At 45.9% G+C, this 24,427-nt stretch overlaps 3 protein-coding genes across 6 annotated transcripts; 2 read left to right on the forward strand and 1 right to left on the reverse strand.

Annotated features, from left to right (window-relative positions):
• Positions 1-44: 44 nt before the first annotated feature.
• Positions 45-4,472, forward strand: LOC126981195 (aspartate beta-hydroxylase domain-containing protein 2-like). The gene is made up of 3 exons (XM_050831945.1): positions 45-1,268; positions 1,377-2,129; positions 2,319-4,472. Exons 1-3 carry the CDS (start codon positions 1,073-1,075, stop codon positions 2,549-2,551), a joined length of 1,182 nt encoding a protein of 393 aa, XP_050687902.1. The 5' UTR covers positions 45-1,072; the 3' UTR covers positions 2,552-4,472.
• Positions 4,473-4,845: 373 nt separating this feature from the next.
• LOC126981193 (abl interactor 2-like) lies at positions 4,846-16,244 on the reverse strand. Of its 2 annotated transcripts, XM_050831940.1 has the most exons (10): positions 16,093-16,244; positions 14,713-14,884; positions 13,921-14,088; positions 12,469-12,616; positions 11,985-12,220; positions 11,242-11,524; positions 10,396-10,485; positions 8,440-8,586; positions 7,203-7,274; positions 4,846-6,517 (listed from the first exon to the last, which is right to left on the reverse strand). In XM_050831940.1, exons 2-10 carry the CDS (start codon positions 14,836-14,838, stop codon positions 6,354-6,356), a joined length of 1,434 nt encoding a protein of 477 aa, XP_050687897.1. In that variant the 5' UTR covers positions 14,839-14,884; positions 16,093-16,244; the 3' UTR covers positions 4,846-6,353. The 2 variants fall into 2 exon arrangements, with proteins under 2 accessions (XP_050687897.1, XP_050687898.1); XM_050831941.1 differs by lacking the exon at positions 10,396-10,485.
• Positions 16,245-16,493: 249 nt separating this feature from the next.
• LOC126981194 (protein CLP1 homolog) lies at positions 16,494-23,739 on the forward strand. 3 transcript variants are annotated; one of them, XM_050831942.1, is made up of 9 exons: positions 16,494-16,698; positions 17,723-18,064; positions 18,239-18,400; positions 18,929-19,163; positions 19,320-19,490; positions 20,139-20,326; positions 20,972-21,191; positions 21,485-21,575; positions 22,826-23,739. In XM_050831942.1, exons 2-9 carry the CDS (start codon positions 17,981-17,983, stop codon positions 22,935-22,937), a joined length of 1,263 nt encoding a protein of 420 aa, XP_050687899.1. In that variant the 5' UTR covers positions 16,494-16,698; positions 17,723-17,980; the 3' UTR covers positions 22,938-23,739. The 3 variants fall into 3 exon arrangements, with proteins under 3 accessions (XP_050687899.1, XP_050687900.1, XP_050687901.1); XM_050831943.1 differs by having other exon boundaries at positions 17,824-18,064; XM_050831944.1 differs by lacking the exon at positions 16,494-16,698 and adding an exon at positions 16,728-16,746 and having other exon boundaries at positions 17,824-18,064.
• The last annotated feature ends 688 nt before the right edge of the window (positions 23,740-24,427 follow it).

Raw genomic sequence — 24,427 nt, forward strand, 5'->3', positions numbered from 1 at the left:
AGTGTCCTGTTCGGTCCACCGTCGCCAGATAATCGTACTCCGAGCATCGTATTTACCGTTTTTGGACACTTATAGCTATTGCTAAAGACATCAATAATTAAGCATTTTAACGATAAGTATATGTGAAGCCAGTTATCGGGGTGGGAGAGACAGAAATCGGCAAACCTAAGGGTCCAGCAGATACACACAGCAGCCTGTCAGCTGTCACTCGGCGCGGAGGAGGCCGTGAGGACCCCTGTAGAGAAGGACCCCTACAGGCACTCCCATCCCCAGCCAACCGACAGGCCACCGGACCACAGTGACCTGCTGAGTGCTGACCCACCTCTGACAGTCCTCCAACAGACACTGGACCACCAGATTGACAGGCGACAGCCGACCTCAGACAGATCACCCTCGGACGGTGCAGACACTCCCCCAGCCAGCACTGGCGGCCCTGCTCCCCCAGCCGTCCCCTGGACACAGCCATCACCCGCCTGAGGATTGGCCACACCCGCCTCAACGCCCACCTGCACAGACTGAACATAGTCCAGGACCCTCACTGCCAATGGTCCCCCACACAACCTGACACACCAGAACACCTCCTGCTCCACTGCCCAAGATTCCACTCCCTCCCTACCAGCCTCAAAGCATCCCTGACTCCACATTCACAGGCCAACCCTAGAGGACCTGCTGGGTAGCGATACCCTCGGCCCCAACACAGCCTTCCAAGCCCTCAAGTGTACGCAAACCTTCCTGCAGAAGTCAAGGCAACTCGACAGGATCTAATCCCAACTTTGGTGACAGAACGACAAACTTAAAACACCTGATAGCATCTAACACTGCCGGGGCTCTGGAGGCCATGGTCCCTCAGCCTAACTAGCCCCATAAAACACTCCAAAAGAAGAAGAAAGGCACTCCAGGAGATGAAGAAGGGCATTCATGAGGAAGCCAAGTGGTCATCATCGCAACAGTAGAGTGCCTCAGAATCTCCCAACAGCTGTGCTTCCTGCCAGACCACTGAAAAGGTTGACCCCATTGTATTGATGGGATAACAGACCCACGAAAACACTGAAGAAGAGAGAAGATAACGAGGATGGGTTTCTTTGATTGCTGCTCGGCCTTCCTCACCAACCTCCCGGACCCTGCCGTGCCCCTCCTGCCCTCCCTCTTCCTCGGCACCTCCTTCGCCTCCGTCATCCTCCTCTGCCTCTACAAGAAGGAGACTAATCTGCCGCTCAGGGATATCCTCTTCCACGCCGCCAGGAATGTGTTCTGCTCCCTCCCGGACAGTGAGTAGCTCCATGGCTTCTTGTATTACTCTCCTACTCTTATTACTCTCTAACTCTCCTACTCTTATTACTCTCTAACTCTCCTACTCTTATTATTCTCCCTCCCAGACAGTGAGGGTGCGGCTGGCCACTCAGACTCCGAGCGCTGCGACAGTGTGGAGTGCGTGAGGTGCAAGCGACACGAGGTACTTCGGCAGCAGGTCAGGGCCAGGTGGAGGACATGGAAGAAGGGCAAGGTGGACTTGGGGCCGCTGAAACGTGTGGAGGAGGCTGTCAGCAGGCTGGAGAAGGGAAGACAGGGGGAGAAATTGGAGGGGAAAGAAGAAGGGAAGCTCAAGGAAGAGAGTGAAGGAAAAGTGAAGAACAGAGGGAAGGGCAGCAAAGTGAGTCCTCCCAGCAAGAACAAGAAAGAAGGAGGAAATAAGGAATCGTCAGGGAAGGCAGAGTCCCCGCAGAGTTCACAGAGCCCCACAATATTCCACATGGAGTTGGCGGCCAATCCTAACTGGACGGACTTTGAGGTGCATACCAATGACCAAAAACTGCTGAAACTCAACCTGGAGATAATACAGAAAGAGTTTGGTGCGGTCTTTGATGCCCTCAAGTCCGGCGACAACAGCGGCTGGAAGAACAACAACATCCCGCAGGGCCACTGGTGCATCTTCCCCTTCGTCAACCAGGGCAAGATCGTCGCCCAAAACTGCCGGCGGTGTCCTGGGGTGGCCGAGCTGGTCCTTGGCTGTCTGCCGGCGATGATGAATGACTGTGTGTTCGGCAACGCTGCGTTCTCCATCCTCTACCCAAACTCACACATCGCACCACACTGTGGACCCACCAACCTGCGCCTTCGCTGCCACCTCGGTACGTCTGCCAGCCCTCTTGAAGTTAGGTTACCAGTGTACAGACTTTGTTTAAGGTTCGGTATATAGCTGAAGGGGGAGGTTTGATGTGCTGCTAATTGTGCTGTGATGTGTTAGGGGCAGATAATCAAGTGCTTTTATATATTTTTGACTCTCTCTCTCTCTCTCTCTCTCTCTCTCTCACCCCCAGGCCTGCGTGTGCCTCCTGAGTGCTGGCTGGAGGTGGCCGGGCAGCAGCATCGTTGGGGTGTCGGCAAGACCTTACTCTTCGATGACTCCTTCACCCACTCAGCATACTTTGGCAGTCGTCCGAGTGCTGCCCAGTGTGAGCCCCGTGCCATCCTGCTGCTGGACTTTTGGCACCCCGACGTGAGTGACGAGGAGAAGGTGTGCCTCTTGGACCTGCTGGCACCACTGGACTGAGCTGAGTCATGGCTGGTTTTGTAATTGATTGATTTTTGTTTTGTTTTACATCGATTGTGTGTTAAAGCCTACCGCACAAGAAGGCTGTGTCTCCTAAATATAAGTGTGTGTTGATGGCCAGCACAAACTCATTAGTATTCCAGGTGGATGTTTATACTAATGCCACAAAGAGTTGGGCAGCTTTCTCAGTATTTGTTTTCCCACCATGACCGGTAACTTGTGCTGGGAGAGATATAGAAGAGGATATGAAGTCATGAGATCAGGGGCTTATCCTTTGGGGGATGAGAAATATTTAGAAGGGAACAGGATTTAGTTCATGGCAAAGCTCTAGGAAGATTCAGTTGAGTGGGTACAGAGCTGCAGGGGAGGCAGTGTTAGGCTTGCAGGAGCTTGTAGCTGTGTATGCTGAATGACTGCTCTCTGGGAAACTAATTGTATTCTTGTGGTATTAAGGGTAACCCAGTACTTAGTCAAGGGGAGGGGCATGGAAGGATAGGGTAGGGAGTGTAGTCAGAGAAGGGATGAGGCAAAAATAAGAGGAGGCAGCACTTGTAGGACCCATTAAAGTTTTGGGTTAAATAGTTGTTAAGCGAGACACCAGACTTAGTCAAGGGGAGGGGCATGGAAGGATAGGGTAGGGAGTGTAGTCAGAGAAGGGATGAGGCAAAAATAAGAGAAGGCAGCACTTGTAGGATCCATTAATGTTTTGGGTTAAATAAAAACTAAGGAAGAAACCGGACTCAGTCAAGGAGAGGAACATTAAGAGATAGAGTAGGGAGTGTAGGCAGGGAAGGGATGGGGCAAAAATAAGAGAAGGCAGCACTTGTGGGACCCATTAATGTTTTGGATTAAATATTTGGTAAGGGAGAAACAGGACTTTTAGTCAAGGGATACAGTAGTAGAGACATAGGGAGAAAGAGCTTTAGAAGGGAAGTGATGGATAGAAATAATAGATGACAGTGCAGGTAAACTAATTAAAGTTTTTGATTACCAGTATACGTATAGTTTGGTATACAGTTACCTATGTTTATGTATAGCTGAGTTATTCTTCTGTTAGTCAATGGTGAGCCTGTATATGCATGTTAAATAGATATGTATACTGAATTGTACTTACAAGATTAAAAAAAAGTATATGTTCATTAGATGCCAACAGTGAATTATGTATATTAGATTTTAGTAATAATAAGGATGATTAGTGCAAATACTATGTTGTCAAATACTAGAGGTCAGATATTAATTCTAATGAGTTTGAGGGAAGATAAAGTGGAACAGTGATCAGATTTCAGTAATATAATGATATAGTGAATGTTGTTGAATAGTGGTCAGATCGTTCTAATAATGAGGAGGAGCAGAGATAGTGTGGAGAGTGCTCGGATTTCATTAATTAAAATAGTGTGTTGTCAAATAGTGGTCAAATTTTACTAACAATAATAATACAGATGAGTGCTGGTAACACTGAACAGAGGAGGAGGGAGGACAGGAAGAGAACCTTGAGGGAGAACTGAAAAGAGGAAGGGAAGCTCAAAGAAGAGAGAGAAGAAAATTTAAAGGTAGAAGGAATGGCATCAATGTGAGTCCTTCCAATAGGTACAAATGTATGGGCTGACTAGGCTCACCAGGACCTGTCAGTGGCTTGAAAACACACTACTATAGTCCTTGGTTGTGGTCCTGTACACACCAGTTTGATCTCAGTGTGTTCGTGCTTAGGGCAGTGTCTGAGTGCTGGCAGCTTCTGTATCATGATGAGTGCTGGTGTGTGGGGTGTACTATGAGCTACATGAGATGTATGGGGGATTTTAAATTAAAGGAAACTGATTGTAGAGCAGCATCTTACTTCCAGTGACCTAATAATGCACATTGAGGAATACTGAAACCACATCCAATGTATAAAATGTTTAAGATTAAAAGGGAAGTGATTGTAGAGCAGTCGTTTCTTTCTTGTATCTCCTACTGAAGTGTTTGTCCTAACATTGCCTTGCTTGACCCAGCCGTGGCCACAACGCCTGGGCCAGCCATAGCTACTCATGGCCTAACACCAGTGGCCATAAACTATGCTCAGGTAAAAGTACATTTCTTTATGGTGGTCAGCTTTTACATGAATGCTGCCTTTCTAAAGAGAGCTACGACTACCATTATTTCTACTACTGCCTCTACTTCTCTTCTACATCCTCTACTGCTACCATCACTGTTCTAGACACTGAGATACACTCTTGGACAGGGATGGGTCAGCCTTCACACCAGACTGGCTTTCATGAGTACATAGCATGCATGGGATGTAATTTATGAATACCGTCTGGGTTACAACATGTTTATTGTATATAATGCACAGGGAAAGTTTTCACTGATGAATTAACAGTAAAGTATTTCCTGGTGAGCAAAAATTGGGACTGACCGAAGACATTTTCTCTAGACTTTCCATTGAGGCAAGACAGCAGGCAATGGCACCACCACCTTGACAGGCTGGAACGGTGCCACTCCTTCCTTGCTGGTGCCGCAGATCATAAGGCCAACGTGTGTGTAATCAGTGCCTGCCAGACAACACAGCCTGCACCTCAACACACTGTCCGGCACAACACACACGGAACACACTCAGCCACGCCACGGTCACTGGCTACACTTTTACACAATGGTTGGTATCATAAGACACTTTTGCTTCTCACATCAGCTAATTCTAAAGGCCAAAGAGGGGTCAGTCGGGTTCTAATGAGTGTTTCTTGAGGTTCATGGTACAGAAGAAGGGTCAGACTACCACCAGGGTCATAAAACTACTCCTGGAAATGCCCACAACTCCTACGAAAGCCTTGTCAAATACGTGAACTTGGGAGACAAAATATCTTGTAATACGACCCAATGTTGCCAAGGCCAGGCTGAAGGGAAGGACATTATAGGGACACTTTTCTGCGGCTACCACGTCTGCTACTTCTATCCTACTTCTACTGATTAAGTTAATTTCTGAATTCAACCTGACCCAGCCCTGGATGGGGGTCAATTTTGGCAAGAGGTCACTACTTCTCTGTGGGGTCCAATTTGTTCCTCAATTAAACATGCACTTATCACCTTGGGGAGGCTGACCTTCATATGAATCAAGTGTTGCACATACACCTATACACAGCATGCAGAGGAGGAGGACGACTCCGCCTAAAACATATATCAATTAACCAGTAATAGTAATGAAAAAATAAAATAATAATAATAATAATAATACAGTATAATATAAGGAGGACTCAACCCAAATATCCTTCTTCCAAACACATCATTACTATTATTATTATTACTGAAAAAGAAATATATGTACAATGAACACTTACATACATACATGATTTCCTTCTTCCAAACACAATCTTATTATTACTACTTATAATTATTACTGAAAAAGATATATATGTACAGTGAACACTTACATACACAGACGCCATTGACTTACCACACTGATAACCTGGATGCAGCCTAATACTAATGAATGTGTGTGTGTGTGTGTGGAGGTCATGGCTGGGATAGTAGTTTGTGCTTGAGAGAGAGAGAGAGAGAGAGAGAGAATAACTATACCATCCTCTGCTTCCCCTCCCTTCCTCTCTCTCTCTCTCTCTCTCTCTCTCTCTTGCATGTGGTGTGTGTGTGTGTGTGTATATCATTTTTACTTAGTCATTAATTTACTTATTCACTTACTTATGTGTGTGTGTGTGTGTGTGTGTGTGTGTGTGTTTGTGTTATTTTTAATCATTCATTCATTTGTTCATTTATTTATTTATCTATATTTGTGTATGCGTATGTGTGTGTGTGTGTGTGTGTGTGTGTGTGCGCGTTACATGAGGGGCTCCACGTAGTTCCCTGGGAATAGTCCTGTCACGCCATCCATGACTCCCTCCCACCAGCCGTCGTCGTTCTTCTTTAGCACATAGATGACGGCGTTCTCGCTGAAGGTCAACTCATCGTCCTTGTCTGCTGAGTAGTCGTACACGGCGATCACTGCAAGGGAGACGGCAGAAATGAGGCCCCACGCAGAGAATGATACACAGGCGCTGTTTTTATAAGCCCGACAGACGTTTCCGACAAAAGAAAAAAAGAATGAGGAACCAGAAGAGAGGTCAGTTTCAGGTGGAGAGCTGCCCTGATGCTTGACAGAAAGAAATTATTATTATTATTATTAGTAGTAGTAGTAGAAGACAAACCCCTACCCACACCCATGAAACACACACCACTCCACACTTCACCCACACATCCCTGCACAGTTACGGGTAAGATGCTGCTAATTCCACTTGGAGAATGATACACAAGCCCCTTAACCCAGTAGCAGCGATGGGGTAAATTTGTGGCTTTACCGTGTACCAGCGACAGGCCAAATTTCTGCCATGATATAAACCCCCAAAATAGATGATGCATAAACTGATCACAAATGCGTTGATATATATTATAAAATGGTTTGCATGAGTGATGACTTTTTCTCATTATTCTCGCTTGGAGGGAGTGGCCTTTAAGAAACCATGATGCTCACAGCTACCACCGGGTTAAGTGACAGTCACAGACAACAAGGAGGTGGGCAGCATGAACAATGTAGTTCGATCCTTAGGAAACCCATGGAACAAATTTTAGAGAACCTGCTCATTGTACTGGGAGGAGGAGGAGGAGGAGGAGAAGGAGGAACAGTGCCTACCTTTCTCCAGGTAGTGCGGCGGAACAGCTGGTGGTGGGGGGCCCATGTGACGAACCGGGATGTCGTCCATCACTGAAAAATATCAGCAACAAGAAATAATACAAAAAGGAAAATAAATGAAGAGTAATTTTGGAGAGACAGAGAGAGAGATACATACATACAGATAGATATTAGGGTTGCACCGATAAGCAGTTGGGCGATACCGATTAATCGTCCGATTACTTTGAAATTGTAAATGAGATTAATATTAATATTATTACTGGAGTGGATACTGATATCACAAAGTTAGAGACATACCTCTACTCTCATGTTTACAACTTTGTTTACTGGGCAGCTGTCATCTTTTGTATGGAGAGCAAATACTTCTTGTAATTTGTTACTTATGATTTGGCAACATCCTGATTTTAATGTTAAAATTTGTCAGTTTCTCGTTCTTGTGGTGAATATACAGATGCTACTAGAAATGGTAGTGTACAGAGAGTTTATCAATCTCTCACGTCTTGTTCTGATTTACTGTGTTTTACACTGTGTTAGCTTAATTCTAATCTAAAACACGCTTGTTCTAATTTTCTATTAGTATACTATAAAATATGCAGAATGATTACGTATATATTAATTTGATTAAATAATAGCTTTGTGTAGCTACAATGATGAAAAGTTACATAAATATTGTCCATCAATTAGGTAAAACTGAAAATGGTATGAGGGTATCATACGAACTCTGTAACAGAACGTGTCCAGTACCAGTACGGTGAACATCAATGACCACCGGCCAGTGTTGCTGTCTGCCATAATTATGGAATTCTGCCATAATTACGCTGCTTACCATCTGCCATACACTGTCTGCCATCTGCCATAATTTTTGGGAAAAAAGTTCTTGAGTAGGTATTGATTCATGTTTGCCTAATGAAGGGAAAGGAATGACATGAAATATCTCTCTCAAATAATTAATGAATTTGAATTGTCTAATGTACATTTGCATATTAACTTGTTTGTAATAAATGCTGTGGAAAGGTGTGTCAAGAGTTTTGGTAACATCACCATCCTTATATCAATATTAATGATATTGTGTTATGTACATTGCACCATAAAAGAGAGAAAAAAATTTTGATAATATTAATCGGCCAACGATTAATCGGCAAAATGGCCGATAAGGCCGATTACCGATTACCTGCCGATTAATCGGTGCAACCCTAATAGATATGGATATAGAAAGACAGAGAGAGAGAGTCCCCACCTTTCTCCATGAAGTGCGGGGGTATGGCAGGGGGGGCGTCCACCTCTGAGGGGGGCGGCGGCGGCAGGGGGGGGCTGGAGGCACCCGAGGAGCGGCTGGTGTAGTCGGGCTCACTCACAGGACCAGAGGAGGCGGGGGAGGGGGGCGCTGAGGGGGGAAGGGTCAATAATGTAGCACCAATAATAGCAGTAATAGAGGTATATTATTTTTTTATGGCAAGGAAGGCAGGTCAAGGGCAAAAAAATAAATAAATAAATAAAATAAAATAAAAAACAGCAACAAGATCCTGAGCTTCCTGATACTCTCCCCTTGAAAGTGTCTTGATACTCTCCTCTTGACAGACAGCAGTAGTAATAGTAGACACACTCCCTCACCCCTACCCACACCCATGAAACAGTCCCAGCTCCCCCCACACTGTTCCCGCCACAAGGCTGGGTCTGTGCCAGGTAAGACAGGATGATCAAAAGCCTTGTACAGTAAAACAAAGTTACCTCAGGAAGCAACAAGAATTCCTAAGGCTGCAACATTATCCAAGGCTGTAGTAAGGTTAATCAAGGGTGCAACATTATCTGAGTCTGCAATATTCAAGGGTATAACAACATTATCCAAGGCTGTAGAAAGGTTAATCAAGGGTGCAACATTATCTGAGTCTGCAATAAGGTTAATCAAGGGTATAACAACATTATCTAAGGCTTCAACAATATTAACTGAAGCTTCAACATTATCTAAGGCTTCAACAATATTAACTGAGGCTTCAACAACATTATCTAAGGCTTCAACAATATTAACTGAGGCTTCAACAACATTATCTAAGGCTTCAACAATATTAACTGAGGCTTCAACAACATTATCTAAGGCTTCAACAATATTATCTAAGGCTTCAACAATATTAACTGAGGCTTCAACAACATTATCTAAGGCTTCAACAATATTATCTAAGGCTTCAACAATATTAACTGAGGCTTCAACAATATTAACTGAGGCTTCAACAACATTATCTAAGGCTTCAACAATATTAACTGAGGCTTCAACAATATTAACTGAGGCTTCAACAACATTATCTATGGCTTCAACAATATTAACTGAGGCTTCAACAACATTACCTATGAAATAACAGTATGAAAGGAATCATGATAAATAATAATAAAACAACTCATCTACTAACAATACAGTAAAAAGAAACTCTCATTTATTAATACAGCAACAGAAATAAAACTCAACTCATCTAATACAAAAGCACAGTTGTGTGTCTGAGGTGTGCAGTACCATGCTCTGGCTGCCACAACAATGCATGTCTCATTTCATGGGTAATTAATGATAGCAAGACACCTGTCACTATCATTATTATGCTGGCAGTAATGACAAATACTGTCAATTATAGTTGATTTTGAGCTTCAAATTATTAACACCGTCACAGCTGTTTGGATAATTTATAAAGTCGCTGATTAAAATTATTAAACAGCCTTGGCACTGCTCTCCGTAGAGAAAATGATAACAAATCAGGTGTCTGAGACAGTATCAATGATTTGTTTCTTAAAAACAAACATAATTATAGGTATTCCTCATCACTGCCTTTATGTTATTGATACTGGCAGCTATGCGTAGGCAATCATAAATTATCCATGAAATCAAACACACAGCGGGCTGCCAGAGCATGCTGGTGCACACGTGGGCGCCACAACCATGGAAGGAAAATGTGAGGCTTCAATACTCATCTTCTTAAACAATAATAATGAGTACTAAAACAACTCATCCACTAACAATACAGTAAAAGGAAACACCCACTTATCAATACAGCAACAGGATAAAACTCAACTCATCCAATACAATAAAAAACTAGAAGGAAAGTATAAGACTTCAATGACCAGAGTAACACAAGACTGTTGAGCCCTACAGCAAGGGTCACAGTGTTACCCTCTCAGGACTACTAGGGGTGCACAAGGGCTACAGGGTTACCTAGGGCTGGCTCTGACACTTTGTTGGCCAGAGACTTGTTGGTGAGGTTCTTGGGTAAGGTCATGGCTGGCCGGATCACCGTGGGGTAGCCTGAGTGTGTGTGTGTTAGGTCCAGCAGCGTGCAACAGCAATCACGGGTTATGGGGGTTAGGAACAAACTCACACACACACACACACACACACACAGCCTCTACTCACTGATGTAGTACATAGGAAGAAGAGGAAGATTTGCATACACACCTGAAGAAAAGCAACACTGTTATAGACACACACACACACACACACACTTACTGAGTCACAAGTTAGATCAAGAAAGTAAGGAGAATAATTCATAATTTCTTGCTTGTTGCTTCACCAGATCAAGAAGATAAGGAAAATCATTTCTCATATATACACACACACACACACACACACACTCTTCCATCTTCCACCAACATTACTGCTATCAATTGGTTTCCTTGAGTCAATGCTTACAGGATACACAATCTCAGGCTGCACAGCACAGCCCAAATGACAACTATGGTCAATAATCACACTGAAAGATTCACACTGGCAAGGCTGTGTATGCTGTGTTAAGGTCAGGGAACTAATCAAAGCTTCCTTGATAAGATTTGACCCTGAGACCTTGGAAGAATGTTTGAAAATTGTACACACACACACACACACACACACATTATAAGCTTGACTCACTCCTATAAAAATACAAATAGCAATCAAAAATACACTCACTCACCTACACCCACACAGACACCCACACCAACCCACACCCAAACCCATTCACACCCACAATACAACTAGGTACATCCACCCACCCACACCCACACCCACCCACACATCCGTACTCACGTGGCATGTTGATCTGGTGTGCAGCATACTGGGGTGGCTCCTGCATGTGGGGCGGGGGTGGCGGCGGGGCCCCATAGGACCCTCCCTGGGGCACCCCGCCGTGAGCCATGGGGTGGACCATGCCAACCTGTGGGGGAGGTGCCACCACTCCCCCGCCTCCCCCATTGTGGGCCATGGGTGCCACATGTGCCGCGGACTGGTGGGGGAGTGTGCTGTACCCGCTGGTGCGTTCGCCCCGCCGTGGGTGACCAATGGGGTAGTTCGGGGCATAGTTACTCGGCACCTGAAACAGAGGATATTCAGGCACTATCCTCTTCCTCCTTATAATCTTCCTCTTAATCCCATGCACCTCTTCATCTCCTCCTTATCTTCCTCTTTCTCCCATTCACCTCCTTCTCCTTATCTTCTTACTCCCATTCACCTCCTCCACCTCCTTCACCCCTTCCTCCTCCTCCTTATCTTCTTCTTACTCCCATATACCTCTTCATCTCCTCCTTCTTCTCCTCACTCCCATACACCTCTTCATCTCCTCCTCCTCCTTCACCCCCTTCTCCTCCTTATCTTCTCACTCCCATATACCTCTTTACCTCCTCCTCCTCTTTCACCCACTTCTCCTCCTCTTAATCTTACTCTTACTGCTCATCTGTCTATTTCTACTCCTCCTCATCATCATCATTATCATCTTCCTCCTATTCCAAGCTCTGCCTTATCAGACTATCACAAACCAAGGGGAGGGCACTTACCTGTGGGGGAGCGACAGCAGGGGGCGTGCGGTATTCCCTGGAGCCCCGCGAGAGGGAGGACACGGAGCGGTTGGCCTGGGGCGGCGTGGGGGGCTTGGTGGTGGGGGCGGGGCCGGCAGAGGTGGGGGGCTGCTGGTGGGCAGGGGGGGGCGGCACTCCCACGCTGCTGGCTGACCGTCTGGACCGAGGCGTGGAGGAGGAGGAGGAGCGGAGACCGTGCCCAATGTCATCCAAGGCTGTCGACACAAAGGGGGAGGGTTAGGATGGTCCTGCTCTCTCTCTCTCTCTCTCTCTCTCTCTCTCTGTCTGTGTCTATCGATCTCTCTCTCTCTCTCTTGCTTCCTTACATTCTTCTTTCTTATTTTATTCTCTCTCTCTTGCTTACTTCCATTTTTGCTTTTTATTTACCGACCTCTCCCTCCCATCCCTCTCTTTTTCTCCCTCCCCCCCCCCTCTCTCTCACCCCAAGACCTTGCCCACTCACCGGTAAAATCGATGGGCTTGCGGACATACTTGATAGGCTTCTCTGTGTTGGAGGGCGCCAGGATCTTGTACTGACGCGCCGTGGTCTTGTTGGTGGTGAGCACGCCGATCTCCCGCCGCGCTACCTTCTCCTTGTGCACCATCACCATCTGCAGGGGATGGGGGAGGGTGTTTGGTGTGGGGTGAGCCAGAGGGGTGACACACGAGAGGGTATCTTTATCTCCAGGGGGTGGCCGCAGCAGAAGCGTCTCCATCTCTCCCTGTTCTGGCACTCCATCTCAGCATATTCAATCCTGTTACTTCCAACTCTCTCGCTCCAATACTCATTCACCCTATTGATCCACTTCACAGGCGACACCCCCTCCCTCAGTCCTTCCCTCATACATTCTCCCCCATTCTCATCGCATGTCCAAACCACCTCAACGCACCACACTTCACCCACTCCACAATCCACTACTTTTGCTGTCGCACCCATACCAAACCGCTCATACATGCTTTCAAAACTCTCTCCATCCCATCCTGACACACCACATGCACCTCTTATAGAACTCAATTCCACTGCATACATTCTCCATTGCTGTGCTGTATTCCATGTCCAGGTGTCTGATGCAGGATAATACAGTCATCCCTTAAATTTAAAAATCCTAAAAAATCTTCTTAGAAAATCCACATAAAACTGAACTATTGGAAAACGTACTATTTGAGGGACGACTGTACTGTTCCTTACTCCCCTATTTACCTCCATGCCCACACTCCTTTCTTCCATTACCCTCTCCACTGCACCCACCACCTGTCTGTCCTGGGAGCAAGAAGTACAATAGATGGCAAGAGAAACAGGTTGAAGTAAATTAATTATGAATAAAATGTATAGTGGAAGAATAGGACTCATCTTCTCTCATATACCTTTCTTCATCTTCTCACTTCCATATACCTCCTCAACTCCTCCTCATCCTTCATCCCGTTCTCTTCCTCCTCCTCCTCCTCTTCCTTATCTTCTCACTCCTATATACCTCTTCAACTCCTCCTCCTCCTCCTCCTCCTCCATCCCTTTCTCTTCCTCCTCCTCCTCCTCTTCTTTATCTGCTTCTCACTCCCATACATCTCTTCACCTCCTCCTCCTCCTTCATCCCTTTCTCTTCCTCCTCCTCCTTATCTTCTTCTCACTAACATACATCTCTTCACCTCCTCCTCCTTCATCCTTTTCTCTTCCTCCTCCTCCTCCTCTTCCTTATCTTCTCACTAACATACATCTCTTTACCTCCTCCTCCTTCATCCCTTTCTCTTCCTCCTCCTCCTCTTCCTTATCTTCTTCTCACTAACATACATCTCTTCACCACCTCCTCCTCCTCCTCCTACCCTTGGCAACACCCATAACCTTTACCACAGCCTTATCAAGTGTGAGTGTGTGAGCCTTGAGATGCTAAGGGCCTGAGGGTGAGGGAGGAGTGCTGACCTGTGATATGTAGTTGACCTGGCTCTCCATCTCTGCCAGCTGGTTTGCCTGCTGCTCCACCATCTGCAGGAAGTTGTAGGCCAGGGTGTTGATCTGGTATGCCACGCTGGCCAGGCTCTGCGTTGTGTAGTTCTTGGTCTCCTCAAGTGCGCCATTCTTGTTCTCAGCCTGCCGGTGGAACGCTTATTGAATTTACTTATTTACTTATTGAATTTTCTGCCCCCTTCTCATGCACTTTTTCTCCTATACTAAACTACTTTTCTATAATACAATACACACACACACACACATCGGCGAAGAGTGTGCAGAGCTTCAAGGAAAAGTTGGATAATTATAGATACGGAGACGGGACCACACGAGCGTAACCCCAGGCCCTGTAAAATTGCAACTAGGTAAATACAACTAGGTAAACTAGGTAAATACACACACACACACACACACATGCATAAAACTAAATAAGATAAATAAATGAAATAAAAAATGAAAAAATAAAGATATAAACAGATAAATATATAGATAGATATTGACCACACATAAAATTTAATGCCAGACCAAAGTGATCTATTCATACGGTAATTCATCCGATATCAATAATAATACATAGTGTAATAATGTATCAATAACATACAGTGTAGGACATAATAACTCATGGTGTGGTACAAGTGTGTATATTCACCCATTACCCATAACATGAAGGTTTCTCCAGCATTTTGACAGGGAGCAACACTACACATTTAGCAGAGAGAAAACAAAAAGCAGAGAGCAACAAAACAGTGGTGTGTGCGTCCTCACCCTGGCAAAGTTCTCGATGCAGTATGCGGCCACCTTCTCCAGGTTGGCGTGGGAATCTGAGAGGGACTGCCGGCCCTCGGGGATCTCCTGCTCCACCAGCGTGACAAACTCAGACGACAGTGCCATGGCGGTGGTGGTGGTGGTGGTGTGTGGCACAACACCTGCGGGCCCTCTGCAAGAAAGGAACACTCCCTCAGCCACATCTGTCATCACAGGAAAATACTGAAAAGGAAAGTGTGTGAAGAAGAAGAGGAGAGGACTGAGAGGAGGAGGAGCTAAGAAGCAATACGAAGCGTTACAGGTCAAAAGAAGGATGCAGACACAGATAAAGGAATGGGATTGAAATACTGCCATGAGTCCAGCAGAGAGGAAAAGGGAACACTAGAGGACCTTGATCAGAGCAAACACTTCCATCATCTGAGTTGTAACTGACTGGAACTCTCTCCTCCCGAAATTGACCTATCTTTCGGCCACTCCTCTGAGCTCTTTGTAGGAGCAGCGAATAGCGGGCTTCTTTTTCATTATTGTTTCCTTCTTTTGCCCTTGAGATGCCTCCTTTGATGTAAATAAAAAAAAAAAACTCAGATGTTCCTTGTCAATGCTCCTTCAACCAGTTCTTTTAAACCCAGACTGGATAATTGTTCTTGGGTATGCTCAACTATAAGTCTGCCAATAATTAACTCTAAGGGAAAAGAAAAACTGGTAGACTCACTCCCATACCCTCCTGAAACCTCATCAACGGTAAACGGTAATAGTATCAGCCGGTCATGACTCGAAAAGTAGACATTTGCGAAGGAACCGAGGTACAAAATCATGCAATTCACAACAACTACCACCAGAAAAACATGAACCGTGTGAGAAAATCGTTGGTTGGCTGAAACTGTACTGTCCTATCAGTCTATAATTACAAACATTCAGTGACATTACACACTGAAGACTAATAGATGGGAGCCATACAGTAGTCTAGTTAATTAACAATAATTAATATACACCCATGAATATACAGTACACAACTCAGTCTTTTGTACTTAATTGTCTTATACTCACTCAGTTATATACAAACCCCTACAGACTAGCGTACCTACAGATTTCAACTGCCCCTTTCTATCCCTATTTCGTATACCTAATATTGCCTAACGTGTGCACATGGGGAGGCAACCAGGTGATGATGTGACCCCACCCACGTAAGTTTTTCTAGTGTATTTCCTTGTCGTGGTATAGAGAACGGGTGGGCCAACCAGGCGAGTAAATGTAACAGATACAGATAAGCCCCTAAAGCCTGGCCTGCATTCTCGGGGGCAGCGGTAAGTCCAGCCAGCCCCATCAGCCGCGCTCCCTGCCCACCTCTACACACTCACAACATCCACCGAGCACACTCACATCCCCTGCCGCCTCCGTAGCTCCTGTGGGCGAGGCGGGAAGGATTAACTCGGCACAGGGAGGAAGGGCGTCGGCTGCCTGCCTTGTTGTTGTGTGTCCAGGGCTGCCACTCGCACCCTCTGACACATCACTAAAACATGCATAAAACAACAAAATGCACCCTATATACACTAAAAACTAGACCTATTACAAGTTTCAAAGGTACAGACAATATTAATAGTTTAATAGGACATGTTTAGTGGGCAGGGCAGGCCATATGAAATCCTACCAAACAAGATAAAAGTTGCCTGAGATAACAAGTTGATATGCCAAAAAAATATAATATGGCCAGTTTCACGTTATTCCAGGGTTTATTTTTCTTTCAATGAGTCACTTTATACCATAGCCACCCCATACCTTATAGCCAGCCTCCCTCAGTGTTTACGTTGAGCAGTGTGGCGGCTTCCCCTTCCTCACCCTGGGGCCGCACGCTTGTTTCCATTTGATTACTTGATTACTTGCTCCTGAAAACACTGCAGAAGAAGAAGCCACGACATTTCCAACCCCTAACACACTGAAGAATATTTCCCCACCCCTGCACCGCCTGGACCCCACAGCTGACCAAGGGTACGCGTGTGTGGCCCCCCAGACTGATTATCTTGTCTTGTAGCTCAGGTAATGTTCACCACGGTCGACTTGGGACGTTGGGAGTCCAGCGCCCCCACACTGTGCTCCACTCCTAATGTGGCTCAGCTGGTCAGGGAATAAGTTACTCTCTGCCCCCCTTGGAGTAGTCGCGTGTAGAACAAGGGGCTCATCGGGGATCCCCAGCAGGAACAGGTCCAACTTTCTCTTGAAGGTCTCCGTGCTGCAGTTAGTAGTGTCCCTGATGTCCCTCGGCAGGCAGTTGAATAGTCTTGGTCCCTCATTGGTAAAGCTGGTGGCATGGCCGTCCTTGTGATGTTGTCAATGTACTCAGTGGGTGAAAAGTCGTGACTGACTAGTACCCCCAGGTCTCGTAGGAAGCTCTTCTCTGCAATTTCTTGACCTTCTGCCTGGTGCTGTGAGGTCTTGAGGTGGGCACTTTCCCAAAATCGTTTATCTTCTTCTTGAGTTGTATCTCAATGTATCGCTTCTTAGTTCCTCCTCCTCCTCCTCCTCCTCTCAGTCCTCTCTTCTGCTTATTCACACAACTTGCTTGTCAATGGCATTATATTTTTTAACTTTCCTCGCTGTAACTCTGTCACTATAAATTTTCAGTTTCGTTGCTTGAATCACTTGTTTAAAGTTGTTTTCAGTCCTCCGCAGGGCTTTCAACAATATAATGATGTTAGTACCGAACATTATCCTCATCGGTGCGCATGTTTGTTGTGTTGTAGGATTTAGCGAGTAAGTGAGTCTTCGGTGCTTTCTTGAAGGTTGCTAAATTGCCCTTCCTGTTTAAGGGGCAGAAGTCGTGTAAAACTATCACAAGGATCACAAAATCTCTCCAGGAAAATCCCACCTACTTCTACGAGGGGCTTTTCAAAACAGGTGAACTGAGGCACCGATACCATTATAAATACAGGCTTCTTCTTCTATCAGACACTCAATAGCCAACCCCTGCCCCAAGCTTGTCACCCTAACACCTCCTTTTGTTTTGTTTTTACAGCAAGGGAGGGACTTCAAGGGGAAAAAAAAGAAGCTTACTAGACGCTGTTCTGAATAAAAGAAAAAAGAACAAGAGGTCAAGATCTCATTCTTTTCCTGAAGGTGTTGTCAGTAGTGGCTGAAGGGGAACCAAGGTCTGCTGAGTCTCCTCGTGCCCGGCAGCTTCCAGTACCCAGCGGCCGTGGCATCCTGAGCCTCCCCACAGCAGACAGTCTCCCCCTGAGCCCCAGGTGCCAGTGCCAGGGTGGGCCGCGGCACTATGGCGGAGAAGGAGTTCAAGCTGGACCATGACTGTGAGCTGCGCTTTGAGGTGGAGAGCAAGAAGGATACGGTGGAGCTAAAGGTGGGGGGAGAGAGAGAGAGAGAGAGAGAGAGAGAGAGAGAGTTGAATAAGTGTAAATAATGTGTAAGAAAGAGAGAGAGAGAGAGAGAGAGAGAGAGAGTTGAAGAAGCAGAAATAATGTGAAAGGGAGAGTGAGCTGTAAAAGTGCCAATAATATGTGTGTCTGTCTTCCAGTTGACCAGCGGCAAGGCGGAGGTGTTTGGCACTGAGCTGGCACCCGACAAGCCCTACACCTTCTTCCCCGGTGCCAAGGTGGCTGTCTACACCTGGCACGGCTGCGGCCTCAAGCTGACCGGCGCCACAGAGGGGACTTATGTGGCCAAGGAGACGCCCATGGTGAGGGGGCCGCTACTACAATCTCTCTCTCTCTCTCTCTCTCTCTCTCTCTCTCTCTCTCTCTCGCTCTTGCTCTCTCTCTATTTATCTATATATCTGTCTATATATTTGGTGGTCTTTTTTTATGTTTTGACCACTGGCTGGAGTAGGCTTTCTTGGTGGGGCTTGGTGGTAGGCCCATTGTGGCTCAGACAGGTGTTTATAGTGGCTGCCTGTAGCTGTATTTGGTAATCTTTCTATCTATATCTGCCTATCTATCTATCTATCTATAATTGGTGATGCATCTGTTTCTATATGTGGTGATGTGTCTATATTTGATGATCTACGGTATCTATCTATATGTCTGTCTATCTACAATATATTTGATGATGTATTTGTATTTGGTGAAGAATCTATCTACTATCTGTATGTGGAGATTATCTATTTCATGATCTATCTATCTATATATGTCTATCTATCTCTATATAGTAATGTGTCTGTATCTGTGTGTGGTGCTGTACCTGTCTACCTGTCCTCCCTCCCCCCCAGGTGATGTACCTCAACACCCACGCTTGCCTGGAGCGGCTGAGGAAGCACGCTGACGAGGGTCTGGGGCGGGGCGAGGAGACCCGCGGCCCCGTCACCATGGTGGTCGGCCCTGGTGCGGTGGGCAAGTCCACACTCTGCCGCATCCTCCTCAACTACGCCGTGCGGATGGGGCGGCGGCCCATCTTTGTGGACCTGGATGTGGGCCAGGGGGCCATCTCCATACCTGGGACCATTGGTGAGGCATGGGGGGGGGACATGGGGCAAGGAGGGAGACTCACTATTTTCTCCTCTTCATGTTTATTCTCGTCTTCCCTTCCTTCCCTTTTCTCATCTATCACTCCCCCTCCTCCTCCTTCTCCTCTAACCCCTTCTTCTTCCTCACCCCCCACAGGCGCCCTGCTGGTGGAGCGCGCGGCCTCGGTGGGTGAAGGGTTCTCCCAGGAGGCGCCGTTGGTCTACAACTTTGGGCACCTGTCCCCCGCCAGCAACCCCACGCTGTACAACATCCTGGTGTCCCGCATGGCAGCCACCGTGCAGGAGAAGATGGCCAGGAACAGGAAGGGTAGGCAGGGGAGGAAGGGAGGGTATGAAGGGGAAGGAAAGATATGCCGAGGAAAGGGAAGGCAGTAGAAGGGAAAGGGAAGGAAGGGTAAGGGAATGGAGAGAGAGGAAAGATATGCCAGGTAAAGGAAGGGTAGTGTTGGCTCTGAAAGGGAAAAGGAGGGAGAGAAGGAAGGAAAGGGAGAGAGGAAGAGGAAAGTTATGCAGGGGGGAAGGGGAAAGAGGGAGAGAGAAAAAGGTTGCAGGAGAAGGGGCATAGGCTGTAGGAAGGGAAAGAGAGAGAGATAGGGACACACCCACAGCCCTTGCATTCAGGTGTGTAGGAGTGTGTGAGAGAGCACCTGAGAGCCCCCCTTCCACATCTGTCTGCAGAATGAATGAAAGCATGAAGATGCTGGTTAACTCATGCATAAGAAATTTGGATAGAATAGGGATGAGCAAGAGAGTGTGAGAGTCCCCCTTTCACTCTCATCTGTCCCCAGCATAAGGAATGAAAGAATGAAGATGCTGGTTAACTCTTGCATAAGGAATTTGGATAGAATAGGGATGAGCAAGAGAGTGTGAGAGCCCCCCTTCCACACCTAAAGCTCATTGTCAGGTGTATAGGAGTGTGTAAAAGTTCCCCTTCTATGTTCGTCTCCCCCCCTAGTGGCTGCATCGGGCGTGGTGATCAACACGTGTGGCTGGGTGAAGGACGAGGGGTACAAGAGCCTGACCCACGTGGCGCAGGCGTTTGAGGTGGACGTGATCATCGTGCTGGACCAGGAGAGGCTGTACAATGAGCTGGTGCGAGACATTCCCTTCATCAAGGTCGTCTTCCTACCCAAGAGTGGCGGGGTGAGTGCAAGGGGTCATTGTTTAGCCTAACATTATTATCATTTCCTCTCCATGTTCTCCCTGGCCTTCTAGCTGATGTCCTCCCTAGCACCTCCATTTCCTCCACCATCTCTCTCTCCGGCGCCGAGACAGACCACCCTAATAATCATCATCATCCACCATCTCTGCCCTCTGTCTCTTCTCACGTGTCCCAACCATTGCACCCTTCTCTGCCAAGCTCCTGATTAGAGTATATCGTCTCCTTCGTAAACAGAGTGCCTGAGTCATTATTTTATACTTTACAGGAAATCAGAAAAAGAAGTCATTATCTCATTTGGCTCAAGATTTAGGCAGAAATGAAAAGGCCAATTCTAGAACACTCAAACCCAAGGCAGCTATACAAAAATGGGGGTCACTCATGTTGAAAAATTGATGTAAACAAAAACCTGGAAATCGCTGAAAAATGACTTAGGCAATTATCTTATGAGGGTGACGATATAAACTCATAAATGATTTAGATGAATCAGATAATATAGATATAATATAGGAAAGCTTGGACAAATTTATACAAGGAGACAGGACTATCCCAGCTTACCTCAGGCACTGTAAACCACTGATAGCTAAATACAAATAGGTAAATACACATGCCCTCTCTCCCCCCCCTAGGTCGTGGAGGGCACCCAAGCCATGCGCGCCTCCTCCCGTGACGACCGCATCCGAGAGTACTACTACGGCCTGCACACCAAGTACCACCCCCACAGCTTTGAGGTCAAGATGTCACACTTCCAGATATACAAGATCGGGGCCCCAGCGCTGCCAGACTCCTGCATGCCAGCGGACATGAAGGTGGATGACCACATGACCAAGCTGGTGCCTGTGGAGCCAGGTGAGAGAGAGAGAGAGAGAGAGAGAGAGAGAGAGAGAGAGAGAGAGATATGAATGAATAAGTGAAAGAAAGGAGGAATAAATAATATGAGAGAAAGAATAAACAAAGAAAAAGATAAATAAAAGAGTGAAAGAAAGAAGGGATAAATGAAGAGTGAAAGAGAGAGAGAGAGACAGACAGACGAGGGAGAGAGAGAGAGAGAGATGAATATATAACAACTATCACCCTTTCACTATATCAACAAACATATCTATAGTTTCCTTCGCCTAAAATAGAGTTGTTAACCCTTCCAGGCGTGAAGCTGAAGCACCACATCCTCGCTGTCAGCCTGGCCACCGACCCCGAGGAGCTGCTCACCTCCAACGTGGCCGGCTTCATCTGCGTGTGAGTTACCTTCTTTGATTCACAGTCTCAGATGCTTTCGGATGCTCTTTGGTTCATGCTCAGGGTGGTGGAGGAGAGGAACATAATATAGGAGTTTTCTCTGTGGTGGAAATATGAAAGGAAGTTTGAAATAGAGGCTAGGCAGGTGTTTATAAGGCTGGGCAGGGCAGAAAGTATAGAACTGACTCTGAGGTCCACATTCTTAGAAGCTCTTTGGTTCATGCTCAGGGTGGTGGAGGAGAGGAACATATATAGGAGTTTTCTCTGTGGTGGAAATATGAAAGGAAGTTTGAAATAGAGGCTACGTAGGTGTTTATAAGGCTGGGCAGGGCAGAAAGTATAGAACTGACTCTGAGGTCCACATTCTCAGAAGCTCTTTGGTTCATGCTCAGGGTGATGGAGGAGAGGAACATCTATAGGAGTTTTCTAGATGATGGAAATATGAAAGGGAGCTTGAAATAGAGGCTAGGCAGGTGTTTATAAGGCTAGGCAGGGCAGAAAGTATAGAACTGATGCCAAGATGTGTTCTCTGAAATGCTTTTGGCTTTCACAATCACTGTTTCCAAAAGCCACCAAAGAGATTAGTCAGTTTCCCATGAGAGGTTTTCAAGTTCATGGTGCAGAAGCCTTGTCAAACTCTCACCAGGCTCATAACATTATCCATCCATTTCACTCTTCCTGAGCGGTTGGACGCTTTATGGCTCTCCTCCATTCTACTCTGTCTTTTGCCTGATGCTCATCCAATCACATTAGTGCCAAGTCTTCCTGTATACACCTTCTCCACGTTTACCAAGGTCTACCAACTGATCTTCCTCCTACCTCTTATCTCTCCAAAACTCCCAGCACTGCATCCTCCCCTGCTCTCTTTACATGTCCAAACCATCTGAGTCTTTCCCTTGTGAGCACTGTTTCCAGGTCCTCTGCTCCACATCTGTTAGCTACATCTGTACTGAACACCCTGTCTTGCCACCTGATCCCTGCCATATACCTCAGCTTCTGCGATCACTTGCTCTCATGGAAATGCTAACACCACCTCTACCAAAGTCTTATCAAATGTCTGTGTAAACCCCAAAATGCTTGAGAATACTGGCCTGTTGTAGTCCCCACTTCTTAACTTGCCAGCAGACTTTGTAAACCATTTTTTTCCAGTCTCTTCAGCCCTGTCAGCTCTTTCCTCAGCCCCAGTTACCCACCAGTCACCCCTCCACCACCTCCACCAGACCCCAGCTCATGTTGTTTCCTCTTTCCAGGCTGGAAGTTGACGAGGAGAACAAGTTGGTCAAGGTCCTCTCGCCCCAGCCCAAGCCCCTGCCCAAGACCATCTACATATTGACAGACGTACAGTTCATGGACTCCTCGTAGGCCCAGAGCACCACCACTGTGTGTTTCCTATAAGTCCTCACCAGTAACGTTTGCATACCGTGTATGTCGCCATCATCATTGCCATCACAAAGACAGTCTCTCACCCGGAGCGGCTAGGCAGTCTCTGGCCCGGAGCGGCTGGAACACTGCCCTATGTGCACTTGTGTGGAAGGTGAGATGGATTTATAAGTGAAAGAAAGAAGGAAGAAATGAAGAGAGAGACAAGTAAGAAAGGTGATTCCCTCCAAAGCCATGATGGGTTGACTGGAGTGTTACTTTAGGGAGGGAGGGAAAGAGAGAGGGGAGGGAAGGTCGGAGGTAGGGAGTGGAGTCTTTAAAGAAGGAGAATGATTTTAACCTAGAGGAGGGGGAGTAGCTGTAGAAGTAGTATTACCATTATCATTAGTAGGTATACCAATAATAGTAGTAGTAGTCGTAGTAGTTCTTGTAGCAGTATTTAAGTTAACCTAGAAGAGTAGTAGTAATTGTAGAGGTACCAGTCTTAATAGCAGTAGTACCATAGATGTAGTAGCAGTAATTGTAATTGTAGTAGTAGTAGTAATTGTAAGTGTAGTAGTAGTAGTAGTAGTAACAGTCGTCAGCAGAGCCTCCTTGAAGAGTATTATCCATGTCAGTTTCGCCTCCCAAAACATGTGCAAAAAAATAATAACAGTTGAAAATGTTGCCTCACCACACAAGTATATATATACAGGAGGATGTCATTTTATTTTCTACTTTCACAAGGTTTTTTTTAACAATGTCATCACAAGTTTGTTAATAAATTGTGGTCATGAATTACTTACTCATATGTTTTACTTGCCCCTCAACCCCTTCATCACAGGCACATAAGATAAGATAAACTGGAAGACTTAAATTACAAAGAAAAAATGGAAAAAAAAAAAGTACAGCTGATAACACTGGAGGAGAGAGAGAGAGAGAGACCTGACTACACTATGATAAATAAACTCTTGAATGACTTAGAGGAAACAGATAATAGAATGTGATATACAGATGCTAGAAAAATAGATGAAATAGGGATGCTGGGCAGTTATGTGAGTGAAAAATAGGGAGGTGAGGAGATGAAATAGGGATGCTGAGAGGCTAATTAGGAGATGAAACACAAAATAGGGATGGAAAAGAAAATGTGAAATGAGAATGCTAGAAAAACAGATGAAATTGGAATGCTGGGCAGTTATGTGAGTGAAAAATAGGGAGGGGAAGGAGATGAAATAGGGATTCTGAGAGGCTGAGGAAATGAAACAAATGCAAAATAGGGATGGAAAAGAAGGTAATGTGAAATAGGGATGCCAGAAAAAAAAGAAGAGATGAAATAGGGATGCTGGACAGTTATATGAGGGAATTAGGGAAGGGAAGGAGATGGAATAGGGATTCTGAGAGGCTGAGGAGATGAAACAAATACAAAATAGGGATGGAAAATAAAATGTGCAATAAGGATGTTAGAAAAATAGATGAAATTGGGATGCTGGGCA

The sequence above is a fragment of the Eriocheir sinensis genome, chromosome 47, assembly GCF_024679095.1.
Source record: "Eriocheir sinensis breed Jianghai 21 chromosome 47, ASM2467909v1, whole genome shotgun sequence".
NCBI lineage: Eukaryota > Metazoa > Arthropoda > Malacostraca > Decapoda > Varunidae > Eriocheir > Eriocheir sinensis.